This window comes from Alosa pseudoharengus, unplaced genomic scaffold (genome assembly GCF_046254945.1).
Source record: "Alosa pseudoharengus isolate Yale_2024_CS ecotype anadromous, Long Island Sound unplaced genomic scaffold, YU_APseudo_1.1 YU_APseudo_1.1_scf_1, whole genome shotgun sequence".
NCBI lineage: Eukaryota > Metazoa > Chordata > Actinopteri > Clupeiformes > Clupeidae > Alosa > Alosa pseudoharengus.
In genome coordinates, this window is record NW_027468564.1 from 49,317,676 (window position 1) to 49,336,866 (window position 19,191).

Sequence of the window (19,191 nt, forward strand, 5' to 3'; positions counted from 1 at the left end):
TCACTTTTACATTTGTATCTAACTGTAACATCAACCTCAATCATTTAGATTTCAGTTCATTTCTGCAAGCTACAAACGAATGCAAGTGATGAGGTTCACCATTGAGGAAATCAACAACAGCACAGATCTGCTTCCAGGGGTGAGCCTGGGATATGAGATCTTCGATTACTGCTCTGACATAGGCAGCCTTCTGTCTGCTTTGGATTTCTCCGTGTGTGGGGACTCTATTCATGTAGGAACCCAACGAGCCTGTCGACCCAAAGTCATCTCTGTTACCGGCCCATTTGGGAGTACAGAGACCATTACCGTATCTCAGCTGTTTCTGTCCAACCTTCTGCCTATGGTAAGATGTATCCCCTTGGCATACTACTCAAGTCATTGTGGAAAGCCATGAGTTGTTTATTTACATAAACAACAACAAACAAACAAAGTGTTGAAATGCAGAAGCAGTGTAATCAGAGTAATGTCATGGCGCTCTCTGACTATTTTGTAATTTGCAGGTGACACATGGAGCTTCTAGCGTTCAGCTCAGCAACAGGCAGAGATTCCCGTCCTTTTTCCGCACGACTCCCAGTGACAAGTTCCAAGTGCAGGCTATTGTCCAGATCCTGAGAAAGTTCCGGTGGAACTGGGTGGCCTTCATCGGCGGTGACACCGACTATAGCCGGGACGCTCTAGCTGTGTTTGAGAGTGAAATAAAGTCAGCCGACATTTGCTTGGCCTACAGAGGCACTATCTCGGTCTCAAACGACTCTGCAAACGCTTTAATGTTAGATGTGATCCATCAGCAGCATGTCGAGGTTATTGTGCTCTTTGCCCACATAGAGCATGTGACTCTCCTCTTGAGGACGGCGATTAAAAACAACGTGCAAAAGGTTTGGATCGGAAGCGAGGCCTGGTCCCTGAGCTCAGAACTGATCAAAGAGAACGACATACGTCTGGGCACCGTCTTAGGGGTCACTCTGCAACAAATGGGTCCCCTAAAAGGGTTAAAAGAGTTCATCCACCGGTCTGTGAGTTCCACACCACCATCGTCTCCAGGCTCTGGTCACACGTGTGGTCAGATATGTGAGGAGTGCACAAATGTTACGGCCGAGACGATCTACTCACAGGACTCCACGTTCAGTTTCAGCATCTACTCAGCAATCTATGCCATAGCTCACGCACTCCACTCAACCCTGTCTTGCAGTCCATCATCTTGCATCAATCTGACTGTCGAACCTCATATGGTAAATGCCAGTGTTACATTTTTACCTTACATTTGTAAGTGATACATGCATAACATGTATATGTATGTATACTGCATACCAGGGTAGGAATTTCACAGCGGCCACGACGGCCATGGCCGTCGTAGCCCCTTGCATTGGCCAGGCCCCTTTGAAAATCAGAGGTTTAGAGGCCACGGTGACCTTGGTGCCCCCTTCTTTCAATATTCTGCTTTGCGTCCTACTAATATCGATTTTTATTTATAGCCTGTGGCCTGTCAAAATAATCTTAGCATTCACAGCGCAAATTAATTTAGTCTTTTACGCAGTGGAGAAAGTGACAGCGCAAGAAAGAAAGTGCGTCCAAATTCACTCATTCTCAGTTGAACTACTCGCGAAGTAGCCTATTCATCACACAGACATCACAAGTATCACATGAAAGAGCTTTTTCTCAGATTTTAAACGATGTTAGCCGATAATTGCTGTGTTGAACGGTTCGCGAGAAAAGTACATAATATAATTCAATTTAATCATTCTACTGAAGGTTTTGCGTCCCAAGATCTCCCTACCATTCATCTCGGTGGAATACTTTACGAACCCTTCTTTTAACACATGACAAACCATATATCAGAATAAACAAGATACCTTACCGAACACAAAGGTGTAAAGCAGTCCCCTGTACAGTTAGCCGTTCCAGAGTAATCCAGTTTTGAATTTGCAGTAAAGTTCGACACATGGATGTCTCCAAATTTGGGCTTTAAGTTTTACAATGTGTTTAAATTGTTCCACATGATTTCATAACTGGCCAAATACAAAATAAATGTTACAAATATTGCCTAGATATTGGTAAATCAGAGGACAGCTGACTAAGAGTTTGTGAAAGTAGCCTTAATGATCACAAAATGCTAAGCATGCATCTAGGCTATTTGAGTTTCTCAAATCTAGGCTATTTGAGTTTCTTTGAGCTGTGCTTAAATAAATGTTATATATAGCCTAGATATCTGTAAATATTAGATGATCAGATGATTTACAGTTCTATGTAATATGTTATGTTTCATGTTTTTGTAATGTTTCATACAGTGATGTAGGTCTACTGCAGTGAATAGGCTAAATACAACTTTGATCATTTTGATAGCCTACTACTGTATAGTTAACTTTGGCCTTGGTGCCCTGACATGTGGCCTTTGTGCCCCCCACCAAATATGCCCAACTGAAGGCCAAGTGGCCTTGCCCCCAGAATGGTGAAATTCCAAGCCTGCTGCATACACTAAATTTGTACTGTAGTATAATGCCTTGATAGTAGAGGACACTCAATCTGATAGCTATGCAAGATGTGTCAGGTTGAGGTTTCAGTATATACAATATGTTGTCTTATTATTAATCTATTTTCTTAGCTCATCAAAGCACTGAAGAAGGTCAAGTTGAAATTATACAACCACAGGATAGAGTTTGACGAGAATGGTGATCCCCCAGCTTTCTATGATATCGTGTTCTGGGATTGGAAAAACAACAGCCCTTTTGTCACAGTTGGGTCATTCCACTCACTGCCAACACTTAAATTCAGTCTTGACCAAGGTCTCATCACCTGGCACACTGGTAAAAATGTAAGTTCAATATGTCATTGTCTGTTGTATTTATTGTTTTGAGCCAAACAGTACAGTACACTATATACTGTATACTACATACACTATATATATATTCTATAGAATGTGATCCCTAATTTCAACTCAGGAAGAAGCTCATTTATTGCATTAAAGGAAACAGACTGAAAGAATGCACAGAGCCCAGAAAGTCTCATTGAGAGATCGTTTTACAAAATCTTGTGCTAAGATGTGTGCGCATTTCAGTAAATCATGTGCTTGTTGTATTGAATCATGCACCCATTAAATTGTTCTCCTGTTTTAATTGAGTAAAACAAGAGCATTATTTAGTAAATTGAGTGCACCATTTACCAAAATGACTGCACCCATTTACTAAAACGAATGCACTGAGCTTGCAGAATTTAACCAAATGAGGGCATGATTTAATCAAATGAGCATGCAATTTAGTCAAAGAGCACTCAATTTAGTAAAACCAGCAAACAAAAAGATCTTGCAATAACATCTCCCAGGCTTCGTAAAAAATAGCTTCAGTGGACACATATATAAAGTCAACACAGATATGCACACAAACATCCTGGACACCATAACATGTATTTTTTCAGGTGCAGGAGAAATTGTGAAAGTAATCATCTACATCTGTTAGTTCTTGTTTCATTATTTCCTGTAATATATGGACAGTCTCCTTCATCTACAATATTTGCTGTGTTGTAAGATATTTGTTGAAGAATTTATTTGACCAATAGTGATGGAGGCCTACAGTCTCCTCTTACTCTTTGATGATGTGTTTAACAAAATCACAAAGACTGATCAATAATCAAGCCACTAATATCCTTGCCACCAGCTTATTAATCATGGCCTAACTTGACTTTAGGTTTCTGAGTTGCGGTGTTCTCCTGAATGTCCAGCTGGGTACAGGAGAGTGGAGTCCAGCTTTCATTCCTGTTGCTTTGGCTGTGAGATCTGCAGAGCAGGAACATACATCAACCACACAGGTACAACTTCAGGCATCAGTGCCACCGTTACCACCACGCGCAACACACACTGTGGGTAGGGCACCAAGGGGGAAGTGGGCACAAAAAATGTAGCCAATAATATGAGTGTCTTACAAACTGCCGAACGTTACAACAATATCGTACAATATCAAAATGCAGCAACAGGCATGTAACATGCAAGGATGATACCTTTTGGGTCATCTCAATCTCAACTATGCTGTGTGTATTTTGTGTGTGTGTGTGTGTGTTGGAGGGGGGGGGGGGGTTGGGCTAGGTAAATCCACCTGTAATCCACACCATGTAGCTGACACACTTGTTTGTCCCCACAGCAGATCCAAACACCTGCCAAAAGTGCCAAGAGCACGAGTGGTCTGGAAATGGCAGCACGTCGTGCCAGAACCGGACCGTGGTGTTCCTTCGGCACGATGCGGCCGTCTCCATCGTCCTGATGCTCGCTGCCTCCTCCACCATCCTGCTGTGTGGCTGCGTGCTGGCCCTGTTCGTCTACCACTACGACACGCCCGTGGTCAAGTCGGCCGGCGGCAAAATGTCGCTGCTTGTGCTCGTCTTCCTGGCTCTGTCGTCCGTCAGCGTCTTCTTCTTTGCCGGGCGGCCGTCGGCCATCATCTGCAGCCTGCGCATCCCAACGTTTCTCGTCTTCTACACCGCCACCCTGTCCTGCCTGGCCGTCCGCTCCTTCCAGATCGTCTCCGTCTTCAAACTGGCTGCCAAGCTGCCGAAGGCGTACGAGTTCTGGGTCAAGCATGGCGGACAATGGCTGATCGTAGCGATCTGCACGATTGCTCAGGTGCTCCTGAGTATCTTGTGGGTATATGCCAACGGGCCCCAGCCAAGTCAGAGACAGGTCATTATGGAAACAGCCTTGATTTGTACGTGGGGTGACCAATATATTCTGTTTGCTATGTTCACGCTGGTAGGGCTGCTCAGTTTAGCCAGCTTTGCTTTTGCCTATATGGGGACAGACCTTCCTAAAAACTACAATGAAGGTAAAGCTGTTACGTTCTGCTTGCTCATTTTCTACATATCCTGGACCTTATTTCTCACGCTGACCTTTATTTTCGAGGAGAATTACGTAGACATCACAGTGGCGAATGCCTTTTGCATTTTGTTCAGTATCGTTGGGGCTCTATTCGGCTACTTTGGACCAAAATGCTACATCATTCTTTTCCAACCTGAGCGCAATACAGCAACATACTTTCAGGCAGCAATCCAGACTTACAATCTGCAAATGAGATGAACTTCAGATTAGTGTTGTGATACCAAAATTATTGTTTAGATACCAATACCAAGTCAAGAATTGGGAATTGGCAAAAATTATGGCTTATAGCATATGTTTCTATTCAATATATTTTGGAATTTGTATAAAGTGTATATATTTTGTTAATAATGTTTAGTATTTTATAATCTACATAATTACTAGTAGCTAAACATATTAAGTCATTTTAATAGTTCGTATTGATTTTTAAACTATTACACTTAGGCATATCTTTAATGTGGTGTGTAGGTTTAATGTGGTGTGTAGGCACATTGCTGGTGTGTGTAATTGAGTGCCTGTCACTTTAAGAAATATGCAAGAGTAATTAGCTTTCAGTCTCATGGTTTTAGGCTAGAGAAAAATAGTTGTGCATAGTGCATAACAAGGATATGTGGATGCAATTTGTTATGTTGTCTGTGTCATTAGATAAAATAAATGTTCAAAAAAGTCTAATTGATTTTAAATTTGGTTTAAGAGGGCGACAATATGGGATAACGAAACCTAAACTTATTGTGATAAAAAGAAGCAGCAAACGTCAAAAAATGTAGTTGGGAAAAATGCAGAAATGTATTTACCTCAAAGGCGAAAAAGTACTGTGGGGACAAACAAGTGTGTCAGCTACATGGTGGATTACAGGTGGGTTTACCTAACACCCCCCCCCCCCCCCCCCCCCGCCCCAACACACACATACAAAAGAAAACACACACTAGCCAGGCTAGAGAGAGAGTGGGAGTGAGTGGGAGTGATTAGCTCATGGAACATTCAAGGACTACACACTTCAGCATTTGGAACGAAAAGCAGAAATGTTGACTTTGTAAATAAGTTAAATAATCTAGATATTGTTGTTTTAATTGAGACTTGGTGTAACACAGACACTGACACATACTGCCCAAAAGGCTATACAGAAATCCTGCTGCCTTCTATTAAACACGACCACATCAAACATGGAAGAAAATCTGGTGGAATTATAATCTGGTACAAAGAAAAACTTGCAACTAAATTGAAACTAGTAAAAAAGGGTATAACACATGCATGGCTGAAACTCAAAAAAGGCACATTTAACTGTGACAATGATGTAATCATCTGTGCAGCCTATGCACCACCTCATGATTCACCATATTATGATGAGGAATTCTTTAACAGGCTCCATACAGAAATTAACAGCTTCCAGGCCCAGGGAAATGTCCTTCTGTGTGGGGACTTCAATGCCCGTACAGGCACACAGCCAGACTGTATAGACCCAGCAGGAAACAATCACATATTCAATAATCTATCAGCCACCCTCACCCCCATCACAATGACCAGGAATAATCCTGACAAGACCATAAACAAAAATGGTAAAGAGTTAGTGCACCTCTGTCGCTCCTTAGGCCTGTACATGCTTAATGGTAGGATCAGAGGGGACTCTTTAGGAAGGTTCACATATTGCTCAGCTCTTGGGACTAGTGTAGTCGACTATGCCATTACTGACATGGACCCATCTTCCATTAGTGCATTCACTGTAGGACCACAGTCTCCCTTTTCAGATCACTGCCAGATAACCACATTCTTGAAAAGCATGAACAACAAAACATCTATACAAATCCCCTCCAAATTAATCCAATTAAATCAGAAATATAAATGGAAATCTGACAGTGTGACTGAATTTCATAAAGCAATCAATTCGGTTGAAATTACTAACAATATTAACATGTTCCTTTTAAAACAATTCAGACCCAATAGTGATGATGTCAACCTGGCAGCGGAGGAAATCTCCAATATATATAACAGAGCCGCCAAAATGGCAAACCTGCTGAAAAACTGTAAGAAAAGAAAACCATCAAAAGAAAAATGGTTTAACCATGAATGTATAAAGAAACGGAAAAATCTCAGGCAATTATCAAACAAAAAACACCATGACCAAAAAAATACCTGTCTGAGACAAAATTATTTTGAAGCCCTAAAAGATTACAAATTAACAATTAAAAAGAAAAAAACAACAATACTACAACAAAACGCTACAAGAAATCGAGGACACTCTCCAAACCAACACTTTCTGGGAGAGTTGGAATCATTTAAACAATTCCCCACCAAAAGAATTGGCAATTCAAAATCCAGACACCTGGAAAACATTTTACCAAAACCTGTACAAACCTATGCCAGATGACATGACTAAAGAACAAAAACATATCAAATTAAACCTTCAAAAGCTTGAAGAGGCCATTTGTGTTCACCAAAATCTACTTGATCACAGCATCTCAAGTGATGAACTCATAAAAAATCTTAAAAAGCTCAAGCCTGAAAAAGCTTGTGGTCCTGATAGTATCCGGACAGAAATGTTGAAATTCAGCCCACCCATTCTACAAATGGCTCTCCTCAAGTTATTCAATCTTGATTTTCAAGCTGGTTGCTTCCCTGATGTCTGGAACAGGGGGCTTTTTTCCCCAATACATAAGAGTGGAGACAAATCTGACCCTAATAACTACTGAGGCATCTGTGTGAGCAGTAACCTGGGGAAGGTATTCTGCTGTATCCTCAACGCCCGTTTACAGGCCTTCCTTATTGAACACAATGTCTTGAGTAAAAATCAAATTGGCTTCTTACCAAATTGCCGCACTACAGATCATATTTACACCCTCCATACCCTGATAAACCAAAATGTTCACCAAAAAACTAAGGGGAAAATATTTGCGTGTTTTATTGATTTTAAAAAAGCTTTCGATTAAATCTGGGATGAAGGATTGTATTTCAAAATCCTACAAAGTGGTATAGGGGGTAAAATGTATAACATCATCAAATCAATGTATTTGGGCAATAAGTGTGGCGTAAAAATTGGCAACAAAAGAACTGAATACTTCACTTAAGGGTGTGGGGTGAGACAGGGTTGCAGCTTGAGTCCAACCTTGTTCAATATCTATATAAATGAGTTAGCGGTGTTATTGGAACAATCTGCAACACCTGGGCTCACCCTGTTGGACACGGAAGTCAAATCCCTGCTCTTTGCGGATGACCTGGTGCTGCTGTCGGCCACTGAACAGGGCCTACAGCAGCACCTGGACCTGCTAGAGCAGTGCTGTCAGAACTGGGCCCTGACAGTGAATTTGGATAAATCTAAAGTTATGATCTTCCAGAAGCATCCCAGACCTCAGGGAACCAGACACCTCTTTACTCTAGATAACATCGCCCTAGAGAATGTTACTTCTTATAACTACCTTGGCTTAAAAATTAACGCCTCTGGAAACTTTGGTCTTGCAGTGAATGCTCTAAAAGAAAAAGCACGACGAGCATTTTATGCAATAAAAAGACATTTTCATCAAATAGATATACCAATTAAAATCTGGTCCAAAATATTTGACACAGTCATTTTGCCAATTGCACTTTATGGAAGTGAAATTTGGGGTCCACTCAGTAAGCACAACTAATCTAGATGGGACAAACACACAATAGAAGCCCTGCATGCTGAATTCTTCAGAAATTTGTTACATATCCAAAGAAAAGTACCCACAAATGCTAGCAGGGCAGAATTAGGCCGATTTCCACTATTGATTAATATCCAAAAACGATCCCTAAAATTCTGGATTGATCTAAAATTAAGCCCTCAGAATTCACTACATTTTAAAGCACTTAAATCCCAAGAGCTCAGCTCTAAGCCCAGTCCCCTATGTCAGTTGGTCTCGGATTTAACTAACCCACTAACCCCTAACCCACAAATTGTCCAGACCAGCACTGCTTCCCAACCACCAATCAGAATCAACCAAATTAACAAGAACAACAAGAATTCTTATTTGGAACACTGGAAGAAAGAAACAAAATTACAACACAAACTAGAATGTTACATTGGCATACGAAAAGACTATCAATTGGCAGAGTATCTCCACACTGTCAGAGATACGAAGCAGAGACAAATCCTCACCAAGTACAGGCTGAGTGACCACAGTCTAGCCATAGAGAAAGGCAGGCACAAGAAGTCATGGCTGCCCAAAGAGCAAATGACATGTGGTCACTGTATGACAGGGGAGGGGGAGTCAGAGGTGCACTTTCTGCTACACTGTGACAAATATCGGTCCCAAAGAGACAAATATTTCACCATTTTGAACATCATCATTCTCAACTTCACAAAACTGGATGAACAGAAAAAAATTGCTGTAGTTTTGGGCGAGGACACCAGCACATGCATACTGGCAGCCAGTTATGTGTCCTCACTCCATAACCTGAGAGAAGGCATTACTTAAGATAATCACCCCACTACCTCCACCCTTCAACAAAACACTGCTCCCCAGCCCCAGTCTGTTACACCATGTCTCCTGTTTGTTTTGTTTTGTTTTGTCCTGTCTTGGTTTTCCTATGCACCTGTACAGACAATGGTCTTGTATGGTTGTGACATGCTGTGTGTGTGTGTGTGTGTGTATGTGTGTGTGTGTGTGTGTGTGACGAAGTGTAACAATGTTTGTAATGTTTGTACATGTTTATATCATTCTTTAATTAATATCATTCCTGTGAACGCTTTGGCAATGCATCATATGGTTTGTCATGCCAATAAAGCATATTTTAATTTGAATTTGAGTGGGAAGAGTGAGAGTGAGTGGGAAGAGTGAGAGAGAGTGGGAAGAGTAAGGGAGAGTGAGAGTGAGAGAGAGAGAGTGGGAAGAGTGAGAGTGAGTGAGAGAGAGTGGGAAGAGTGAGAGTGAGTGAGAGTGAGAGAGAGTGAGAGTGAGAGAGAGTGAGTGTGAAGAGTGAGAGAGAGTGAGAGAGAGTGGGAAGAGTGAGAGTGAGTGGGAAGAGTGAGTGAGAAGAGTGAGTGGGAACAGTGAGAGAGAGTGGGAAGAGTGAGAGAGAGTGGGAAGAGTGAGAGTGAGTGAGTGGGAAGAGTGAGAGAGAGTGAGAGAGAGAGAGTGTGAAGAGTGAGAGAGAGTGAGAGAGAGTGGGAAGAGTGAGTGAGAAGAGTGAGTGGGAACAGTGAGGGATAGTGGGAAGAGTGAGAGTGAGTGAGAGAGAGAGAGAGTGAGAGTGAGAGAGAGTGAGTGGGAAGAGTGAGTGGAAAGAGTGAGAGAGAGTGGGAAGAGTGAGAGAGAGTGGGAAGAGTGAGAGTGAGTGAGTGGGAAGAGTGAGAGAGAGTGAGAGAGAGAGAGTGGGAAGAGTGAGAGAGAGAGAGAGAGAGTGGGAAGAGTGAGTGAGAAGAGTGAGTGGGAACAGTGAGGGATAGTGGGAAGAGTGAGAGTGAGTGAGAGAGAGAGAGAGTGAGAGTGAGAGAGAGTGAGTGGGAAGAGTGAGTGGAAAGAGTGAGAGAGAGTGGGAAGAGTGAGAGTGAGTGAGTGGGAAGAGTGAGAGAGAGTGAGAGAGAGAGAGTGGGAAGAGTGAGAGAGAGTGAGAGAGAGTGGGAAGAGTGAGAGTGAGTGAGAGTGAGTGGGAAGAGTGAGAGTGAGTGAGAGAGAGTGAGAGAGAGTGGGAAGAGTGAGAGTGAGTGAGAGTGAGTGGGAAGAGTGAGAGAGAGTGAGAGAGAGTGAGAAGAGTGAGAGAGAGTGAGAAGAGTGAGAGAGAGTTGGAAGAGTGAGAGAGAGTGAGAGAGAGTGAGAAGAGTGAGAGAGAGTGGGAAGAGTGAGAGAGAGTGGGAAGAGTGAGAGTGAGTGAGTGGGAAGAGTGAGAGAGAGTGGGAAGAGTGAGAGAGAGTGGGAAGAGTGAGAGTGAGTGAGTGGGAAGAGTGAGAGAGAGAGTGAGAGAGAGAGAGTGGGAAGAGTGAGAGAGAGTGGGAAGAGTGAGAGAGAGTGAGAGAGAGTGAGAAGAGTGAGAGAGAGTGAGAAGAGTAAGGGAGAGTGGGAAGAGTGAGAGTGAGAGAGAGAGAGTGTGGGAAGAGTGAGAGAGTGAGAGTGAGTGAGAGAGAGAGTGAGTGGGAAGAGTGAGAGTGAGTGAGAGAGAGAGAGATACCAGGTGGCCTGCTCCAGAAGAGTGAGTGAGAGGTGAGGAGGTGCAGTAGAATGAGGATTAAGTATTAATACCTGTATCTGTAGGAAGAAAATTCCATGGCTTCCTTGTGGTAAAAATGAAGTATTAATCCACGAAGAGCCAAAAAGTAGCGCACAGGCAAGCCGACCGTACGGCAGAGTACAAAGTTTTATTCACGACGCCGGAGACACACAAGCATCCTAGGCAAGCATGAGAGCATGTAGATAAAGCCTTACCATTATTTATAAAAGACAAACTTGGACCTAAAGAGGAGAGGGGTGAGGAGGTATAGTAGAACGACAGGGGGCAACAGACCAAATGGCAACTGAAAACAGTGATTTTTCACTTCAAATGTATGCATAGGCAGGGGCACAGTGAGACAAAACCTTTTATCAATAAGGATCTTCCCATGAATTTAGGTATGCAACGTCCAGCCTTACAGGGGCATTTTTTAACACTACTTTTCATTTGCCTATTTTTGTCTTAGTCCCCAGACTTGTTCAGTAGACTAAAACATGGAAATATGTAGGATAAGCAAATCAATTTATGGCCATCCCTCATCCAGACTTCTAGATTAGCAGTCATACATCAGTCTTCTAGAGGTACACAGGCCTTGTTACATCCATTTACTTTCCTCTTCTTGTACGAACCATGTTGCTAGTGACTGTCTCAGTTTTAATAGTGAGTTATGGTGGTATTGTGGGCACATATGCCCAATCCCTATTTCACAAACCTGGGGATTATTTATTGGGTGGCTTGTTTAAACTTCACGAGGGTCAAGGAAACCGTTCAGAAAAGCCAGAAGCACTGGAATGTCAAAAGTAAGTCAATCCATCTGTCATTTGTCAACAGTCATCTGACTGTATTTTGAAATCTGTTAAAAGGCTGTATTTTGAAATCTGTTAAAAGGCTGTATTTTGAAATCTGTTCTGAGAGTTTCCATTACAATTGTATCTGTTAACTTTTATTAACTTCCAATAAATTGTATCTTTTAGTTTTTAAAAACTCTTAAACTCTTTAAGAGCTTAAACTTTTTTAAAAACTCTCCAATTTTTAGTTTATCTGTTAACACTTTCTCTGACATACGGTCATACTAGCATTGAACTACAGTTAAATCTTTGTGGATTTTTGATATGACAGGGCCAATCTGAGCTATTTGACTCAGTTGCTTGGCCCACTTCTTGAGCTGAATTGACTGAACAAAATGGGTAACAACTTGGCCAAATAACCCAACCTAGGTCAGTCATGTGAAAGGGGTATTAGCTAAAAAAAATTCCAACATCAACCTTAAGCATTTAAATTTAAGTTTACATCTTAAATTTATATTTACGGAAGTTATATATAAGTAGCCTATAAGTATATATACTCTTTTGATCCCGTGTGGGAAATTTGGTCTCTGCATTTATCCAAATCCATGAATTAGTGAAACACACTCAGCACACAGTGAACACACAGTAAGGTGAAGCACACACTAATCCCGTCACAGTGAGCTGCCTGCAACAACAGCAGCGCTCGGGGACCAGTGAGGGGTTAGGTGCCTTGCTCAAAGCCGTGCCTACTGGTCGGGGTTCGAACCAGCAACCCTCCGGTAACAAGTCCAAAGTGTTAACCAGTAGGCTACGGCTGCCCCTATTGAAAATTGAAAAAAATGCATCCACACAGAACAAAATTGATGGGAATATCAGTGTAAGTAAATGGACTATCTTTTGTTTTATTTCTTAAGTTTGTTCACTTGTTTGCAGTTTAACTTTCACATTTCTATGCCTAACTGTAACATCAACCTCAATCATTTAGATTTCAGTTCATTTCTGCAAGCTACAAACGAATGCAAGTGATGAGGTTCACCATTGAGGAAATCAACAACAGCACAGATCTGCTTCCAGGGGTGAGCCTGGGATATGAGATCTTCGATTACTGCTCTGACATAGGCAGCCTTCTGTCTGCTTTGGATTTCTCCGTGTGTGGGGACTCTATTCATGTAGGAACCCAACGAGCCTGTCGACCCAAAGTCATCTCTGTTACCGGCCCATTTGGGAGTACAGAGACCATTACCGTATCTCAGCTGTTTCTGTCCAACCTTCTGCCTATGGTAAGATGTATCCCCTTTGGCATACTACTCAAGTCTATGTGGAAAGCCATGAGTTGTTTATTTACCTTGATTTACATAAGAGACAATACAATCTCACGTTGCTCTCTGCCTATTTTCAATTTGCAGGTGACGCATGGAGCCTCTAGCGTTCAACTCAGTAACAACCTTCCCGTCCAGAGATTCCCGTCCTTTTTCCGCACGACTCCCAGTGACAAGTTCCAAGTGCAGGCTATTGTCCAGATACTGAGAAAGTTCCGGTGGAACTGGGTGGCCTTCATCGGCGGTGACACCGACTATAGCCGGGACGCTCTAGCTGTGTTTGAGAGTGAAATAAAGTCAGCCGACATTTGCTTGGCCTACAGAGGCACTATCTCGGTCTCAAACGACTCTGCAAACGCTTTAATGTTAGATGTGATCCATCAGCAGCATGTCGAGGTTATTGTGCTCTTTGCCCACATAGAGCATGTGACTCTCCTCTTGAGGACGGCGATTAAAAACAACGTGCAAAAGGTTTGGATCGGAAGTGAGACCTGGACCCTGAGCTCAGAACTGATCAAAGAGAACAACATAGAACGTCTGGGCACCGTCTTAGGGGTCACTCTGCAACAAATGGATCCCCTAAAAGGGTTAAAACAGTTCATCCACCGGTCTGTGAGTTCCACACCACCATCGTCTCCAGGCTCTGGTCGCACGTGTGGTCAGATATGTGAGGAGTGCACAAATGTTACGGCCGAGACGATCTACTCACAGGACTCCACGTTCAGTTTCAGCATCTACTCAGCAATCTATGCCATAGCTCACGCACTCCATTCAACCCTGTCTTGCAGTCCATCATCTTGCATGAATCTGACTGTCGAACCTCATATGGTAAATGCCAGTGTTTTTACATTACCTCATTACCTTACATTTGTAGGTGCATAAAATGCACAACATTTCTATGTGTTATAATACAAGCTTTTGTTTTGTTTGTATTTTACTGCCTTGACAGTAGATGATGCCATATATATTTATGTTGTGTTTTATAATTTATCTGTTTTCTTAGCTCATCAAAGCACTGAAAACGGTCACGTTCAATTTATACAACCGCAGCGTAGAGTTTGATGACAATGGTGATTCCCCAGCTTTCTTTGATATCGTGTTTTGGGATTGGAAAAACAACAGCCCTTTTGTCACAGTTGGGTCATTCCACTCAGTGCCAACACCTAAATTCAGTCTTGACCAAGGTCTCTTCACCTGGCACACTGGTAAAAATGTAAGTTCAATATGTCTATAGTTCAATATGTCATTAACTGTTGCTTTAATTGTTGTAACCCTATTTGGCAATCTAAAACGCATGGTCACTGGCGAATAGCTTAAGCAAATTTCGGGGTTTGTCCAGTCCACATTGGAGGTGGTTTTGTTATCAAACGTCGGTGCCTAGCTCAAAAAGGTTGGTCTTATGTTTCTTAATCAGTTATGGGTGTGTTTTGGGCATAACATCATTGCCCGGCGCCAGGGCAGCACACTTGGAGGCTCGTAAAGAGAGGTTCAGCGCCCTGCTCCACCCAGAGAGTGGATCCAGGGCTTCCTCGTCCTCTGCAGTCAACCTCATAGACGAGTTGTTGCAGCCAGCGGTAGCCAAGCAGCTACTGCTCTACTTTCTGGGGGCATGTTTGTGAGCCCCCACGTTCATGCCCCCAGAGTGTAGCGCTTTAGCTGCCTGGCTCGAGTTTAACATGTATTTTTTAGGTGCTGGAGGGTTGTTATGCGTATGGGTGTCTATTTCACACATAATCTAAACTGGTAATTTCCTGTTTCATTATTTCCTGTAAAATTAGCACGGTCACTTTCATCTGAAATATTTGCTCTGTTGTAAAAGATCTGTTGAACAATTTATTTCAGGAAGAGTGGTACAGGCATACAGTCTTCACTTTACTATGATACGGTCAAAAATCAAAAAACGACAGATAAATAATTATATCATTGACATTAATATCCTTGGGACCTGACTTTGTCATATACGTAGGCTCCTGAGTTGCGGTGTTCTCCTTATTCTTCTCATAAAATATTTTGATGGATTTTTTATTTTCTTGAGCTGTAAGCTGTAATCAGATTCAATTAGAATCAAGATTAATATAATGAAGTTTAAAACAAAAAAAAAGTTTGAAATATTTATTTTCATGTGTAATGAATCTGAAATATATCAAAGTTTCACTTTTTGAAATAAATTACGGAAAAAAACGATTTTTTCTACAATATTCTATTTTTTAGATGCACCTGTATATGCCCGCAAACGTCCTGAACATGTATTTTGTTTTCCAGGTGCAGGAGGGTTATTTTGCATATGGGTGCCTATTTCACACATAAAACTTGTAATTTCCTGTTTTATTATTATGACCGCCGCGCAGCGAAGCGGCGGTTATATAGGTTTAGTCAGATTTTTTTTTTTTTTCTTTTTCTTTTTTTTCTTTTTCGCATGCCCAAATTTCTGTCAATGATTCCCGGGACACTGAAAGACCGGGGTACACGAAACTTGGTGGGCATGTAACCCCACATGGATAGCATGGAACCATCGTTTTTCGTTTTGATCTGTAGCCCCCCCGCTGGACTGGACCCCCCGAAAGGAGGGTAGGGCAGACACAGTTTTCTGTGAATATCTCGAAAACCGTAGGGTTTAGGAGGACCATTTTTTTTTTGTATGTTGATCTCAAGGGGCCATGTCAACCCATTCCATAACCACTCATTTCATGTATAGCGCCACCTAGTTAAACACAAAAAAGTAAAAATGAGGTGTTGTAATTGAAGGTATCTGTGACCTAACAAAGTCAAAACTGTACAAAATTGGAAGTGTAGGATCATTATGACACCCTCTGTATGCACGCCAAGTTTCGTGGAATTCCGTTCATGGGGGGCCACACAATAAATTAATTTATGTTACTATACACCAACTGGCCTGTAGGTGGCCGGAGACAGTTTTCTGTGAATATCTCGATAACCGTAGGGCCTAGGAGGTCCACCTTTTTTATGTATGATGGTCTTAAGGGGGCATGTCAACCCATCCCATTACCACTTATTTTATGTATAGCGCCACCTAGTTAAAAATTAAAAAGCAAAAAATTATGTGTTTTCATCACAATATCTCTGGCTGACAAGGTCAAAACTGCACGAAATTAAAAGTGTAGGATCATTATGACACCCTCCGAATGCATGCCAAGTTTTGTGTACTTTCGTTCATGGGGGGGCCTTACAATAAAATAATTTATGTGTACATTTAGTGACGTACACCAACAAGGATTCCCTGGTAACTGAAAGACCGGGGTACACAAAACTTGGCGGGCATGTACCCCCACATGGATTGCATGGAACCGTAATTTTTCGTTTTGATCTGTAGCCCCCCCGCTGGACTGGACCCCCCGAAAGAAGGGTAGGGCAGACACAGTTCTCTGTGAATATCTTGAGAACTGTAGGGCCTAGGATGACAATTTTTTCCCGTATGTTTGCCTCCAGGGGTCATGTTAACCCATTTCATGTGCACACATGTGCACAAACAGATACACACACACACACACACACATACATTCACAGTAATCATACGTATGACACATACTCACACAGTAGACATATGTACGCTTGCATGCACAGGCACATACGCAGGCACACACACAAGCACGCACACACACACACACACACACACACACACACACGCATAACATAAACATGTACATGCACACAATTCAAGAATTTCTCAGAATTATGAACATGCAAGATGGAGGTGGGGTTGTATAAAATTAATTTTACATGTGAAATCTATGAACTAATCATGTTTTGGTACTTGTTGTCTAGCAGATATCAGTGAGAATTGAGTGTGGATAATGCAATTTAGTGAGACAGTTAGAATCATATAGGCCTTTCAGCGTGATTTATTTTTGTGGAAAAAATGTGCTGGACTGGGCGGCGGTCATATTTTGTACCGCTCTGCGGTACATCTAGTTTCCTATAAAATTAGCACTGTCACTTTCATCTGAATTATTTGCTAAACAGATGTGTTGAAGAATTTGTTTCACCAAGAGTGGCAGGGCTACTCTTCTTCACTTTATGATGTGTTGAAAAAAATCACAAAGACAGATCAATAATTCATTAGTATCCTTTGGACTGGACTTTGTCATATAGGCTCCTGAGTTGCGGTGTTCTCCTGAATGCCCAACTGGGCACAGGAGAGTGAAGAAGAGCTTTCATTCCTGTTGCTTTGAATGTGAGATCTGCATAGCAGGAACATACATCAACCACACAGGTACAACTTCAGGCATCCTTCTCCATCATCTATCCCCCTATACGATTCATTTGACCTTAGAGAGGGGAAAAGTTTGGGGGCAAGCCCACCTGTAATCCACACCATGTAACTGACACACTTGTTTGTCCCCACAGCAGATCCAAACACCTGCCAAAAGTGCCAAGAGCACGAGTGGTCTGGAAATGGCAGCACGTCGTGCCAGAACCGGACCGTGGTGTTCCTTCGGCACGATGCGGCCGTCTCCATCGTCCTGATGCTCGCTGCCTCCTCCACCATCCTGCTGTGTGGCTGCGTGCTGGCCCTGTTCGTCTACCACTACGACACGCCTGTGGTCAAGTCGGCCGGCGGCAAAATGTCGCTGCTTGTGCTCGTCTTCCTGGCTCTGTCGACCGTCAGCGTCTTCTTCTTTGGCGGGCGGCCGTCGCCCACCACCTGCAGCCTGCGCAGCCCAACGTTTCTCGTCTTCTACACCGCCACCCTCTCCTGCCTGGCCATCCGCTCCTTCCTGATCGTCTCTGTCTTCAAACTGGCTGTCAAGCTGCCAAAGGCGTACGAGTTCTGGGTCAAGCATGGCGGACAATGGCTGATCGTAGCGATCTGCACAATCACTCAGGTGCTCCTGAGTATCTTGTGGGTATATGCCAACGGACCCCAGCCAAATCAGATACAGCTCATTAGGGAAACAGTCGTGATTTGCACGTGGGGCAATATAAATATTCTGTTTGCTATGTTCACGTTGGGTGGCCTGCTCAGTTTAGCCAGCTTTGCTTTTGCCTATATGGGGACAGACCTTCCTAAAAACTACAATGAAGGTAAAGCGGTTACGTTCAGCTTGCTCATTTTCTACATATCCTGGACCTTATTTCTCACACTGTACTTTGTTTTCAATGAGAATTACGTAGGGATCACTGTGGCGCAGGCCTTTTGCATTTTGCTTAGCATCTGGGGAGTTCTATTCGGTTACTTTGGACCAAAATGCTACATCATTCTTTTCCAACCTGAGCGCAATACAGCAACATACTTTAAGGCAGCAATCCAGACCTACAGTCTGCAAATGAGGTGAACTTCAGATTGTCATGAAATAATTTAGGAATATCTTTCTCTCTCTTTCTTTATCTCTCTCTTTCTCACTCTCTCTCACTCACTCACACACACACAGTCTACACTGTTTATGACATTCTTCCATCAAGTATAAGATTAATTTAGCTTGTAGTAAAGTAGATGCTCAACAGGATGGAATCAATTGTTAAAGCAGACTGTACATTTTCTCCATCAGAGTGCAATACAGTGCAAAACAGTTTAAACGTGTGAAGATACATTAAGCACTGTTTATTGCATCAACGGTATTCAGTAGACATAAACACAATACTGGTCCTATTTGCAAGAGGAAGTGGCATTTGTGGATTTGCAAGTTTGATCTATGAAAATACAGACAACCTTAAAATGAAATACAAGTCACGACTATTCCTCGTGAATAGTGACATGATGTATGACCACACAGCCAGTGTGTATAAATTAGACTGTTTTCCGTTACACCGTTACTCACATTGTTAATAAGTGTAAGTTAAACCGTGCAACAAAATGTCTTCCGGGCAACACCCAGATGTGTTAATATCAAAACGACTTCTTGAGCTGAAAACTGAAGTTTTGTTTCACTCTGTCTGGCTGAAATAAATATATCAAATTGATTTTAAGTTTGGTTTAAAAGAGAACATTTTTTATATCACTTTTCATTTGCATATTTGTCTTGGTCCTAAAACTTGGTTACTTTCCAGTAGTCAGTAGCCTGCGGCATACCAAAAACATGGAAATGCGCAGGGTATGCAAATCAAATTATGG

The 19,191-nt window shown here is 42.3% G+C and overlaps 2 protein-coding genes across 2 annotated transcripts; both read left to right on the forward strand.

Annotated features, from left to right (window-relative positions):
• The first annotated feature begins 88 nt into the window (after positions 1–88).
• On the forward strand, positions 89–19,046 carry LOC143119349 (taste receptor type 1 member 1-like). The gene is made up of 5 exons (XM_076280784.1): positions 89–343; positions 13,209–13,949; positions 14,125–14,334; positions 17,232–17,352; positions 17,487–19,046. Exons 1-5 carry the CDS (start codon positions 89–91, stop codon positions 18,413–18,415), a joined length of 2,256 nt encoding a protein of 751 aa, XP_076136899.1. The 3' UTR covers positions 18,416–19,046.
• On the forward strand, positions 768–5,058 carry LOC143119484 (taste receptor type 1 member 1-like). Its single transcript, XM_076281065.1, has 3 exons — positions 768–1,059; positions 3,712–3,798; positions 4,128–5,058. The coding sequence occupies exons 1-3, from the start codon at positions 768–770 to the stop codon at positions 5,054–5,056; spliced, it is 1,308 nt and encodes a 435-aa protein (XP_076137180.1). The 3' UTR covers positions 5,057–5,058.
• Positions 19,047–19,191: the final 145 nt, after the last annotated feature.

Coding starts and splice junctions, on each gene's coding strand:
- LOC143119484 (XM_076281065.1), top strand. CDS start 768: ATGTTAGATGTGATCCATCAGCAGCATGTCGAGGTTATTGTGCTCTTT. Junction 1,060..3,711: donor AGGCTCTGGTCACACGTGTG/GTCAGATATGTG, acceptor CTGAATGTCCAG/CTGGGTACAGGAGAGTGGAG. Junction 3,799..4,127: donor AACATACATCAACCACACAG/GTACAACTTCAG, acceptor TTGTCCCCACAG/CAGATCCAAACACCTGCCAA.
- LOC143119349 (XM_076280784.1), top strand. CDS start 89: ATGAGGTTCACCATTGAGGAAATCAACAACAGCACAGATCTGCTTCCA. Junction 344..13,208: donor TGTCCAACCTTCTGCCTATG/GTAAGATGTATC, acceptor TTCAATTTGCAG/GTGACGCATGGAGCCTCTAG. Junction 13,950..14,124: donor TGACTGTCGAACCTCATATG/GTAAATGCCAGT, acceptor CTGTTTTCTTAG/CTCATCAAAGCACTGAAAAC.